Here is a 12,737-nt window from a genome sequence, read left to right as displayed (position 1 = left end):
AAAAGAAAAAAAAAACACTGTGTCTGCATGCTAATGTGAGACTTTGGGAGCTGGGGCTGTGTTTGCCTGTTTCAGCCACCAGAGGGAGCCTTGCTGCATGCTGGAGGCTGGCCTGAGAATCCTAAGGTCGGCGTCTCCAGCCCCACTCCATCCTCCTGTCTTGCTATGACAGGGAAGAGCTGTTCTTCTTGGTGTATGACCTTGAGCCTTATGATGTGACTTGTGCTGGCTGTATCTGGTGTCCCCTGGCCCCAGCACATTGACTCAGAGATAGACATGTTTCACTGTGCACCTGCCCTACCCTGGCCACCCTAGAAGAAATAAGTACACTGGGTAGTAAAGACCGTCAGGATGGTCTGCTACAGCTCTCTGCTCCGTGCTCCTTTGGAAATGTTGACATCTTACTCTATGATCTATGAGTAAAGCCCTGGCTATGAGGCCAGCAGGATGGCTCAGTGGGCAAAACACTTGGGTGTGCAAGCACCCTGGAACCCTCATAAAAGCGGGGAGGACCAGCTCCATAAAATTGTTCTCTGACCTCCATATGTGTGCTTTGGCATGCACACACACACACACAGAGAGAGAGAGAGAGAGAGAGAGAGAGAGAGAGAGAGAGAGAGAGAGAGAGAGAGAACTTTTTTTTTTTCAATTAAATACCTGGATTAGGGGACAAGCTAGACTAGGGTAGGAGAGCCAGCAAGGCTCAGTTTGCCCATTAGCTTCCCATATAACATTGCAGACAGTTCAGGAGTTGACCAGGAAAAGACTTACACTATCTAAGTTGTTCCAGATTGCCTTGAACCTCTTTCAAAGGGAAATGAACCCCTTGCAGAATATTATTACAGCTTTCCAGGACTAGGGGAGGGTTAGAACCCTGCTCTCCCAACAGCTGCAAAGAATGCCTCCCAAAGGAGCAATCTAGCTTTTCACCCCTGACCCTCACTGGCTTTCCCAGGGTACTTCTCTCTCTATGCCTCCCCTCAGGGAAACTTACAGGTAGATGTGCCATCCAGAGACAAGACCTCCTTTCCCCCTCATCCTCAATCTTATCTCCAACTTCATCCCCAAAGCCTACTCTGAGATCTTCCTAGCTTCCCCAGACTCCTTAGGGCTCTGGGATGAACAATTCTGCTGGGAATAAAATGGGGGTGGGAGTCATTGTTGATCCTTAAGTGTTGGCTTGTGGCTCATTCTGGCCACCAGGTGGCGTCTGCACTGCTGTAACACTGCTTATCCTAAAGCTCCCCACACTAATTATGCACCTGCCACTGAAGACCCTAGCCTAGCCTCTCACTTCCTTCCCTGGGGCTATGTTGCACTGACCCCTCCACCCTCTGTCAGCCATCTTCTTTCCCTCCCCTAGAGCCTGCTTGTTCCCCACCACCAGCAGTCCCACCCTCTCGGCAGCCTGCATCTATAGCTCCCCGGGGAATCACTGATTCTCTGCCTGTCACCTCAAGATTTGAGTAGAGCAAGATGGACCCCAGCTGCCGCTTTAGAAAGTATACCCCTTCCGTTAGCTCCCTCCCTCTACTGGCCAGGACCAGAAGGGTGCACCGTCTCCCAACAACCACCCAGCTAAATGGAAGGGAGTCTCAAAAACCAAAAAGACACTGACTGATGGAGATCAAATTGAAAAACAGATATTCTTAGATGGAAAGATTCAGGAACAGAGGCAAAGACCCAGAGACAAGTACTGTGCACCTGTGTACGTGAGCATGCACTTGTAATCTCTGAGAGAATTGGATGACCTGAGATTAGCTAACACGGTGATAGGGAGGATCAGGTCTCCTACAGATGGAGACTTTGACCATGGGCTTCTGCACACCCAAGATGGGGGACTACCCTTTGCCTTCGCCAGAACCAGAGCAGCTCTTGTGCTTGGGGTCAGCCCCAGTCAGCTATTTGGTCTTGTTCCTGATACTTTGTCCCATCCTGCCTTTATTCTTTCAGCCCTGACTGCACCCCCAAATCTCTGCTCCCTGGTTTTTGTCTCCTTGGGTGTCACAAGTACACCCCTGTCCTTTCCCTGACCCTCTTTGGTGTCTGTCAGATCCTATGTCTGATCTTTTCATATTCGTGCAGGCTTGTCTTTCAGTCTCTCTCTCTCTCTCTCTCTCTCTCTCTCTCTCTCTCTCTCTCTGTGTGTGTGTGTGTGTGCGCGCGCATGCACGTGTGTGTGTGTGTGTGTGTGTGTGTGTGTGTGTGTGTGTGTGTGTGTGTGTGTGTAGCCCTGTGGGTATTTGCCTCTGTCAAGGCAAGAGGATACTTTGGGTACCCAGCCGTTTCTGTATACCACTGTATGCTCCTATGTATATAAATCGTGTGTGTCGGTCTGTGGGTCTGTGTGTGCTTATGTGCCTCTGTGTATGCTGGTCTGTATGTGCATGTGGCCTCACCTCTACAGGGTAGCAGGGCATTATTACAGCCTGGAGACATACCTTGGGGTGTGGGCCTGTCTCTTCATCTCTTTGCTTGGTCCTATCTCTTGCTGTCTAGGTGTTGGTCATATTACCTCCTCAGCCTTAGCCACAGCGCATAGCAACAGCTGACAGCTGAAGACTCCCTGGGCAGGGAGAGAGAGACCAGTGGGAGGAAGAAACGAAAAAACAGCCCAGAGGATGAGAACAGAGACGGTGTTGGAGCTGGGACAGAGACAAGGACAGAGATAGACAGAGAAGGGATGAGAAGAGCTGGGAGTGGAAGATGGGACTGTGAGAGAGAAAGCACAAGGATTGTACCAAGAGGCTGGGCAGACGGCACTAAAGCGACTTCCTGCCCAACCCCCAAACAAGAGTGCTTCGGATTGGGCAAGGGTCAACAGTGTGGGTTGAGGGTCTAACTTAAAAGACCCGGTCTAGCCAAGGGGTCCGAGGACCGCAGAGGTGCCGCGGGGGCGGGGGCAGGGCAGCGGGCGCCGTTTGTCAGTCTATTGACAGACGTGATGGGGTTTCCGTCCGTGATCAATGATTCTCATCTCCAGGCCGAATGAGCCGCGGGGCGCCCATCCATCCCCGTCAGCGCTGTGCTCAGTGTTAGTCGCCCGAGGCCCCGCCCGCCCTCACCTCAGTCCCTGTCCCGATCACTGCCCTAGACCCACCTCTGCCAGGAGCATAGGACCCCCCCCCAAACTCGGGCATCACAGGACCAGGGTCCTGCGGCGCCGCCCAGCCTGGTGGGGCTCATGCTCCGCGACGCCCCCTTCCCGCTCACACTTCAGAGCCCAGAGTCCCACTCCCTGTTCAAGCCCTCATCTGCGCCCAGACCTGGCGTCTTGGGGTGCCACCCCCAAAACCCCTTGACCCTCTCCAGCTTCACACCTGAGCCAGGGGCGTGTCCGGGGTGTGTCACAGTGAAAGTCACCTTCCGTGCCCCCAGCTGGGCGGGAGGGGGCGCGCGGGGTGCGGCCGGGATTGGAGCACCACGGAGCCCCGCCCCCCTCCCCGCCCGCTCGACTCAGACCCAACTTTCTCCCCCGCCCGCGCCCCGCCCCCAGCGCAGCGCTCCGCTCCGCGCTCAGTCCGCGGGCCGAGCCGCCCGCTCCCGCTGCTTGCGCCGTCGCCCTCAGCCCGGCGCCCCTTGCCCTGTGCCCAGACCGGCCCGCCCCGGGACCCGCCCTGCCGGACCCGCTTGGCCGCCCGGGAAGATGCGGCTGCTCCCGGAATGGCTCCTCTTGCTCTTTGGTCCTTGGCTCCTTAGGAAGGTAAGGGTGGCAGAACCAAGGAGTGGGGTCCGGGACACGAAGAACCCTGCATGCCAGGGGGCTCCGTGCGTCTGCCCCGCCCCCAGCACTAAGCGTCCCAACTTTGTGCGTCGTGGGGGACGCGGACAGACAGACTACCCGCTTTAGGACTGGCACGCACCCAGCAAGTTGGCTGAGGGTTAGAAGAAGGTGCAGGGTGGAGGCCGAGCTCTGGTCGGCTTCAGGCGCGACGGGGGAGGGGACGAAGCGCGACCCGCGAGCGCGCCAGACAGAGAAGGAGTGCGAGACAGACAGACAAGCCAGAGGGTGTTAGCCTAGCCTTCTTTCCGCACCTACCTTGCTTGCCTCCCTCTCTGTCTGTCTGTCCTTCCACCCCTCACCCTCCACCTTCCCATTTCTCTTCTCCTTACTTGTCACAATGCCAGGTAGGCTCTGCGATCCGAGCATACATTGCCCAGGCACACGCGCTTACAGGGACCCACACCAGCAAGGCTGAACTTGGCTACAATCTCCCATCACATTTCCCGCGGAGACACCGTCTCCCCTGTACAACCTCACAGACACACCCCCCTCTCGCACCTGGTGGACAGGGGTTGTTGCCTGGGAGGGGGAGTCTCTCCTCCCATCTCCTCCCTACCCCCCACCCTTCTCACTGTCTCCTTTCCTGGGGTTTCTGGGTGAAGACCCAAAGGCTAAAAGGGTCCAGACCTCATCCTGCCCGACTCTTGACTTGAGATCTTCAGTCCGTATGGGCTCATGGTGCTGCTGATGGAGTGTGTGTGTTAAAACCCGCCCTTGCATGCTAGCATGTGTCCAGGGAATCCAGGCACTGGGACCCCGGGGTGAATATCTATGCTGGCATGCATGGGTGATTGTGTCTGCTTCACAGCACTGCCATCTATTTGTGCCCTGAAGTGTGATCCACAAGGGTGGTTTAGACCCTGGCCCCCAACTTCCTTTCTCAACTATGACCTCCCTAGTTTAAGGGCAACCCGTTGGCTTTACAAACCCTCACTCTTGGACCTCAATCTCCAGCCTTTAAGAGAGTCCAGTAATTCTCCTCCAAAACACTTGGACCCTAGCCCTCATGTGGTGTCCCCATACCTACAGTAGGGTAGACACTGCCCCAGTAAGCCAGTAGTAGAGCCCTTAGATTCTCCCAAGCCCAGCTGTCTAGTGACCTTGAATGAGTGGAAACTGGGCAATAAATAATAAGAAAGAAAGAAAGAAAGAAAGAAAGAAAGAAAGAAAGAAAGAATGAAACAAGAAAGAAAAGAGCCCCCGGTGTAAAAAAAACGCTGCCTCTTGCAGGAGATTCCTTTGAACCTGAGGCCTGGTTTCACCCAGGAAGACTGCAGGAGAGGGTCACCCCACAGTGTGTGAAGGCCTGGGGTTACAGAGGAGGGAAAGATACATTGCCCTGATCCTTCCCCCCACCCCCACCAGCTTTCTCCACTCTCTTCCCATCAAATTAACTCCCCTGTGGACAGATCTGGTTTAATTTCCTTTGCCCCCTGAAGGGGAAGGAAACATCTGGCAGAGACTTGAGGGAGAATAAGCATGAGGAGGCTAGGAGAGATGGGAATCTGTCTTCCTGTGAGAAAGCTGCAGCTGAGGGGTGGCTATGTCAGAATCGGCAGGGAAGTGCTTATCTGCCATTTGGTCTAGCCTGTGGACATGTGAGGGTCTATGTCTATGTGTGGTGTGTGAATGCCTGTTACTTTGCATAGGGTCGGGTAAGGAAATCTGTTCTCAAACGGACTTATGAGTAGAACAGTAGGGTGTGTGCACATGCATAGGCCCCCCCTCGGGGTCTCGGACGTATTTGCATACTGGAGCACATCTGTTATTTCGTGTGAATCTGGGTTTGCGAGTGTGCTCGTAGCTTAGAGCACGAGCAAGTACGGATTGTTCAGATATGTTCGCCTGAGTGTGAACATGAGGCAGGAGAGTGCCAGCATTCAGGGATATCTTGATGCCAGAGTTGGGAGTGGGCGAGAGGTGAGGTTGACACTGGGTTGAGCCATTGATGGGGACAGTTCTTAAAACAGCTCTTGGGGGAATCTTGACCATCAATGCTGCCCACCCTGCCTCCCCAGGAGTTCTCTGCTTCTTCCTCTACTTCTAAGCTCCTGAGACTCCTCTCAGGTTCTGGTTTCCCTGGCTTCCATCGCTCCAGGGGCTCTGGCCTCTGGGCTGGACTGGCTGCTTCAGTACCTTTCCAATACAGTCTTCAACCCCCCTTTCCCTCTGTATCTGTCTTCCTTGCCCCATGCCAAAGCAGCTGCCTACTGGGAAAAACAGCAGGCGATCAATAGTCACTAATCACTAATCACTAATCACTAATTAGCTAGGGGGGAGCAGGGGCGGCGGTCCTGTGGGACCTTTCAGCTCTATCCTGCCTCAGGGAAGGATTACAGTTACAGAAGTCTCAGTCCAGGCCAGCCACAACCCTTGTGCCAACCACCACCTCCTACCTCCTTACCCCCCTCAAGCCCCCTAACTAATCTCTGGCTGGGCCACTTAGGCACGCACAGCCTGGGCTTGGTCCCAGAGCTGCTGGCTGGGATTTGGGGGTAATCAGGGGCCGCAGCTGGGCCAGGGATACTGGAGGAGGGGTCTAAAGTGACAGTCCCCTTGGGCCAGAGCTTGCAGCCAAACCTCACGTCCTGAATGGGAGGGGCACCGTCGGAAAGGAGAATTTACAGAGGGTCATGGTTGGGCTGGGTGAGGAGCTGGACAGAAATGGTGAAGATATTTGGTAAACAAGCAGGAGGCAGGTAAAGAAGAGTCTCTGGGGTCTGGTACCCACAGTTGGAGAATGGTAAACCTTGAAAGCCAGCAGGTAGGTGAAGGGACCCTCCTCGGAGGGGTCAGTAAGGCGTAATTGGCCAGGAGCTAGGGAACTTTGAATAGAGAGAACTCTGTAACCCAGGATAGGCGTGGGCAAGGGGACAAGGTTAACAGAGAGGGGGTCAGGTTGTGAAGAGAGGTTTTCGGGTTCAAGCTCAAAGGGGTTCCCAAGATACACAGTCGGAAAAAGCGAACCGGGATAGGGATCTGGGAGTGCGGCCTTGAGCACTGGAAATTGGCGAGTCTCCCCCTTCTCCCCCGACCGCCCCTCCTCCACCTCCACCCCGCCCACTCCCCCTCCGGCTCAGGCTTCGGGAAATTACATCCCCGCTCCGCGACTCCCCCCCACCCCCACCGCGCCCTGGAGCCGGCGCCTTTATAGGCACATTTATTGCAATAATAAAGTGAGGCGCGGGGCGGGGGGCGGGGGGCAGCCATTCCCGGGGGGACCGCGCCGGCTCTAGGAAGCAAGGAAATAAAATAAAATAAAATAAAATCAAAATTCAGATAACAGTGAGCCTTGCGCAGCAGGCCGCGGGCAGGCAAGAGGGTGGGGCTGCGGGGGAGAGGGCGATTGGCCCAAGGACAGAGCCCACCTCACCAGCAGGCCCTCACCCCTGCTCTGTAGTAGTGTCTGGAAGAGGTTATCTTTGCCTCCACTTGCCTGACCCCCTCCCAAACTTGATGCTGAAACTGGCCTTCTGCCTTTTCCTGTCTCATCTGAATACCTGGCCTGAAGCTCTGTTTCCAGACTGACTATCACTTTCCTGGTTTCCTATTTCCCATTCCAGTCCCCCAGTGGCTTCCCCTACCCCATCTCCCAGGTCTCTATCCAACAGCATCCTTCTTTCTTCTTAATAACCATCTTCCTTCCTCCCACTCCGTTTTGCCCCATCCTGTCCCCATCACTGTCTCCCTGGCCCATCTTCAATGCCAGCCGGTCTCTAGAGCCATTTGTCATTGAGCGTACCTGTCCTATTTCAGCTCCCATCCTCCACCCTTCTGGTCCCTGACCCATCGCCTTCTAGGTCTCTGCCCAATACCTGATCATCATTTCCCATCTCTCCATTCTTGGTCCCAGGTCTACCCCTATGGGATCCTCATCTTGGTACCCTATGCTCCTCCGAGCCCAGTACCCAATCCTAGTCACAGACCATCTCTGCCCTCGTACTCACCTCAGCCTGTCCTGTCCTGTCCACCCCAACCCTGACAAATACACCACCTTTATCCCCAGCTCCCAGCCAGGCATCACTCCACCCTGACCTGACTGCAGAGATGACTCTCTGCTTTCAGAGAGACTCCGCATTCTATCCCTTGCTTCCCCAACCAGGCCTAAACCATTTCTTCCTCTGATGAATTGTAAGTTCTTTCGACCCAAAGGGAAAAGAGAAGCAACGGACTAGTCTGGAGGCCTCGGGGGAGTGCACCCTGCAATGCGGCTAAGGGGGCCTGGCAGCCTGATCCTCCCTCTCAATCCCCAGCTGGCCTATCCCCAAAGAGCCTTGATGGAGTTTGTTTAGCATCAGGAGGTGGCCTTAACTCGCCCTCAGGTGCGTGGGCCTGCTGCCTTGGGGCAAAGTGTTCCTTCCGAACAGGCCTGAAGGAGTCTGCAGAAAGCCCCCCTAACCACCACACACCTCCACCTCCTACCTCAGCTGACAGCCAGCCCGCTAGCCTCTCCCCTCTGCAAATGTCACCGCGCCCAATTAGTTTAATTAAACTGGCTTTCAAGTTGGGAGGGGTCCCCTTTGGTCAACACCCCGCTCAGGTCCTCAGTCACTGGGGGGGTGGGCTGTGGCAAAAAGGAGCTCCCATTCCACCTTGTGTTTCCAGTCCCATCCATTGCTGAAAACAGACAACCAGGAGGACAGAGAAAGAGAAGGCGAGGGGTGGGGGGCGCTCCCCAGAACTGGATATCAGAGACAGTGGGGGGAGAAACTGAGACAGAGAGATGGAGAAAAGAGTGGGGAGAGGGGGAGGGGAGGGAGAGAGAGAGAGAGAGAGAGAGGCCGTGAAAGAGGGAAAGCGAGCGTGAGCGATCAAGGAAGCCAGAGGGAGGATTTTATTTTATTTTATTCTGTGTTCCCATTTCTCGGCTCGTTTCCTTTCAGACTCTCACCCCTCCCTCCCGGTCTGAGCTCCCCACCCCCAAGGTCGCCTCAGCCTCCCCCCCCCAACTCTTCGCTTTTATCTTAGCGGTCTCCAGCAGTGGGTGGGGGCTGTGGTACCAAAGCCCAGGGATTTGCCAGGATCACAGAAGCAGAGACAGCAATTTGTCTGGGATCAGAGGTGGGGGGACATCCTGGTCCCTCTCTCTGCCCAGCCAAACCTCATCCTAATCCACCCCCATCTCTTCCTCTGAAGAGAGTGAGCCTACCAGCCCTGAGCAGGTCCCCGGGGCTGGGTGCAGGGCAGAGGGAGCAAGGGTGTCCTGGGAAGTAGTAGCTTGGAGGCATTTGATGCCCCAACATTGAGCAGCTTGGGGGGTGAGGGGAGTGGACTAGCTGGAAATAGGACTTTACTGGGAATAGGAGGGATTCGGTCCAGAGTGGGAGAGGAGAGACTGAGGGGTAGGATTTCAACAACCCACCCTTTGGCTTTCCCTGAAGCCTCACTCACTCTGACCTCCAACACCCCGAGGGGGGGGTTAGTTCCACCTCCCAGAGCTTTTTCCCCTGCCCCCAACTCCATCCTAAGCCTGTGTCCCTAGCCCTACTCAGGTGCACCCTCTGGGTGTTAGACGCCAGCTCGAGCTTGTCTGCGTGAGTCAATCACTCGCACCACCTCCACCACCCTCACCTGGGGTGGGAGGAGGGCTGGATGGGAGAAGAAATGAGGGGGGCAATAAATATGTATGACGAGTGGGTGGCGGCAGCATTAATAACCCAGGATCGCAGCATCGCAGGGACGGAGACCAGCCAGTAGAGATCCGAGCCCAGCTCGGCCATTCTTGTCCCCTGTGCATACAGTGCATATATAGACTGGGTTGTATGCAAACAGAGGGGTCACTTGTGCGTCCAGGCCCTCTACCCTCAGCCTACAAGTCAGCACGCCTGTTGTTCATACACAGTGTGTAAAGGCTTGTAGGAAAATACACGCAGTGTGTGTGTGTGTGTGTTTGTGTACGTACTACACACTCACTCCTGTCATATGAACACAGGCCACTCTCACTGTGCAGACACCCCCTTAGAAAGACCCTGACACAGGGCCTCTTGCAAGAAAAGTGACACCTCAAGGCAGCCACACAGCCAGCCTGGTCATGGGCATAAGAATACCCCAGCTACACACATACCGCTACCACAAACTGACACATAGCTTCACACATCACAACAGACAGATACCCCCCAGGTAACCCAGGCAGAAATACACAATGGACAGGCAGCCATTGAGAGCAGATGGGACGGACACACACACACACACACACACACACACACACACACACACACAGCCTCCTGAGGCTGATATACATAGGCAGTACAGACACATACACACAGCCTTCACAGACTAAATATGTACAACTCACCCCAGACAGAACACATGAACACATATACACAACCATTTCGGGATAACAACCAGCCCAGGCACACATGGAACTGCCTCTCCCAAGGGACTGGCAGGCAGCTGTCAGGGCCACACTACCGGTGGGGTCTAGTGCGGGCTGACTGACACACTCTGACACGCTCTGCTCCTATCGCTCCCACTCCCTGTGCCGGAGCGGCATCTCCATATTTCTTCCTCTCACTCTCCCGTCGCTCTCCCCCTGCTCCTTCACTCCCGGCCACCCCCTCTACACACACCCTGATATAATTGATGGCCCGGACCTGGCCCGACCGCTCCCGCCTCTCGATCCATCTTGTATTAGCATCGGAGCTGTCTCCCAGATCCCTGGCCACCTGAGACAGGCCAGCACCACGGGCAGGCAGGGTGACTCCTCCAGGCCTTCCGAACCAAGGGGTTGGGGACAAGGGGAGTGCCCCTTTATTCTGCAAGCTTCAACCCACGGTCAGTCTGGGATTGGTTCTTAGAGGTCCCTCTGGGGAGGATGGATAGGATGGAGACGGCTGTGTTAAACCAGGAAGCTCTTCCTGTCTTTACCAATGCCGTATGTGGTCTCACATACGGTCCCCACACACACCAAAGCTGGCTTTGTCTCTATGCCCACCCTGGAGCTCTGTGACAACCTAGGGTTCATCAGATCACTTCCCAGATACAGATATACGAAGTGGCTTGACCAAGATCACAGAGCTTGAAAGGGCTTCAATGTCTGACCCCAGAACACACTCTTGTGGGTTGCCCAAGCCAGCGTCTCTCTTCCTTCTTCCCACACAGGTTATCAGTGGCCAGATCGTGGAATCCGGGAGGCCACAGTACCTGGACCTGCGTCCCGCCATGGCCGGAGGGGGCGCCCGCGGCCAGCAGCTCCCGGTGCCCGCTTCTTCCGAGGGCCTGAACCCCGTGCGCTCCTGGAGCTGGGCTTGGCCAGCTAACCACACCGGGGCGCTGGCCAGGCCGGGGGCAGCCGGTGGCCCGCCCGTGCCGCGCACCAAGAGAAAGCCATCCATTAAAGCGGCCCGCGCCAAGAAGATTTTCGGCTGGGGGGACTTTTACTTTCGTGTGCATACCCTCAAGTTCTCGCTGCTGGTGACCGGCAAGATTGTGGACCATGTGAACGGTACCTTCAGTGTGTACTTCCGTCACAATTCGTCCAGCCTGGGTAACCTAAGTGTCAGTATCGTGCCGCCTTCCAAGCGTGTGGAGTTCGGGGGCGTCTGGCTGCCTGGGCCTGCCCCCCACCCTCTACAGTCTACGCTGGCATTAGAAGGGGTGCTTCCTGGACTGGGGCCCCCTCTGGGGATGGCGGGGCAGGGGCTGGGGGGTAACCTTGGGGGCGCACTTGCCGGCCCACTCGGAGGCGCGCTGGGAGTTCCTGGGGCCAAAGAGTCGCGCGCTTTTAATTGCCACGTGGAATATGAGAAGACAAACCGCGCTCGCAAGCACCGCCCGTGCCTGTACGACCCGTCGCAGGTGTGCTTCACCGAGCACACGCAGAGCCAGGCCGCCTGGCTCTGCGCCAAGCCCTTCAAAGTCATCTGTATCTTCGTCTCCTTCCTCAGTTTTGACTACAAACTGGTGCAGAAGGTGTGCCCAGACTATAACTTCCAGAGTGAGCACCCCTACTTTGGATAACGCCCCCGTCCTGGGCCCCCGAGCTTCCCACCAGATCTCAGTCTCACTAGGTGGGACCCTCCCTGTATACCCCATGCTCCTGTGACTGCCCCCACTTCTTCCACTATGGGTGAGGTGGAGAACAACAGCCTTCCCCCGGGACTATCAGCCAGTGTGGCCCTCCATTTCCTTGTGGTACTGAGTGTCCCTAAGGCTGGGGTGGTCTCTTCAAACGTTAAATTGGAGGGGCATAAGCATAGCCCCAGAGTTTTGAGGTTTTCTTAGGGTTCCCTAGGAATACATATTGCCCACCCGCAGTATTAATGACGCCCGGCACTTTCTTTCCCCAAGCTCTGGTCCTCCCCTTCCCTCCAAGACTCTAAAAGTCTAAAAGCCCCAGTCCCTCTAGTCCCCTCTCGTTCTGAGTGCCCCATGTCAGTCCTCCTTTCTTCCTAACCTTGCTGAATCAAAAGTCCTGATGGGGGGCTCCGCCTGGCCCCTTGCTCTGCCTCCCCGCTTCTCTCCCGTGCCCCCAGCCCAGCTCCACCCGCCCTCTGGCTGCTTCCTCCCGGTGATTTTTTTTTTTTCTACGCCAAATCAGACGGGAAGGGAACAAAATAAAGCGAAATCCGATACTCGCCTGTGTGAGACCTTTACACAGGGGGTGCGGGCAGGTGTGGGTTTTTGTCTGGTAGAGGCTTTGCCTGGACACCTCTCCTTGGCGCCCATTGGGAAAATCGAGGCAAACACAGACCCAGCACCTTGGAGTTCATTTCAGAACTGATCAAGGAGTGAGCGACCCATGGGTGAGAGTCTGCCCAGGTGGGGATTATCTAAGATGAGAAAACGCTAGTGAAGACAGTTAGAACGGGGATTAGACCTGAAGTGGGACTTCCGGGCAGTCTGTTTGGGAAATTTAGGGGAAAGGAGGTTTAAGACCTTGAGTGGGGTGGAGAAGCATTGGCAGCGTAGGCAGAGCGCTGACAACCTAGTAAGCTCCATCGGGCTGGAGGGA

The 12,737-nt window shown here is 55.7% G+C and overlaps 1 protein-coding gene across 1 annotated transcript; it reads left to right on the top strand.

The window, feature by feature from the left end:
- The first annotated feature begins 3,538 nt into the window (after positions 1-3,538).
- On the top strand, positions 3,539-12,360 carry Nxph4 (neurexophilin 4). Its single transcript, XM_032890816.1, has 2 exons — positions 3,539-3,703; positions 10,886-12,360. The coding sequence occupies exons 1-2, from the start codon at positions 3,647-3,649 to the stop codon at positions 11,741-11,743; spliced, it is 915 nt and encodes a 304-aa protein (XP_032746707.1). The 5' UTR covers positions 3,539-3,646; the 3' UTR covers positions 11,744-12,360.
- Positions 12,361-12,737: the final 377 nt, after the last annotated feature.

This window comes from Rattus rattus, chromosome 1 (genome assembly GCF_011064425.1).
Source record: "Rattus rattus isolate New Zealand chromosome 1, Rrattus_CSIRO_v1, whole genome shotgun sequence".
NCBI lineage: Eukaryota > Metazoa > Chordata > Mammalia > Rodentia > Muridae > Rattus > Rattus rattus.
This window is presented reverse-complemented; position numbering and strand designations above follow the sequence as displayed.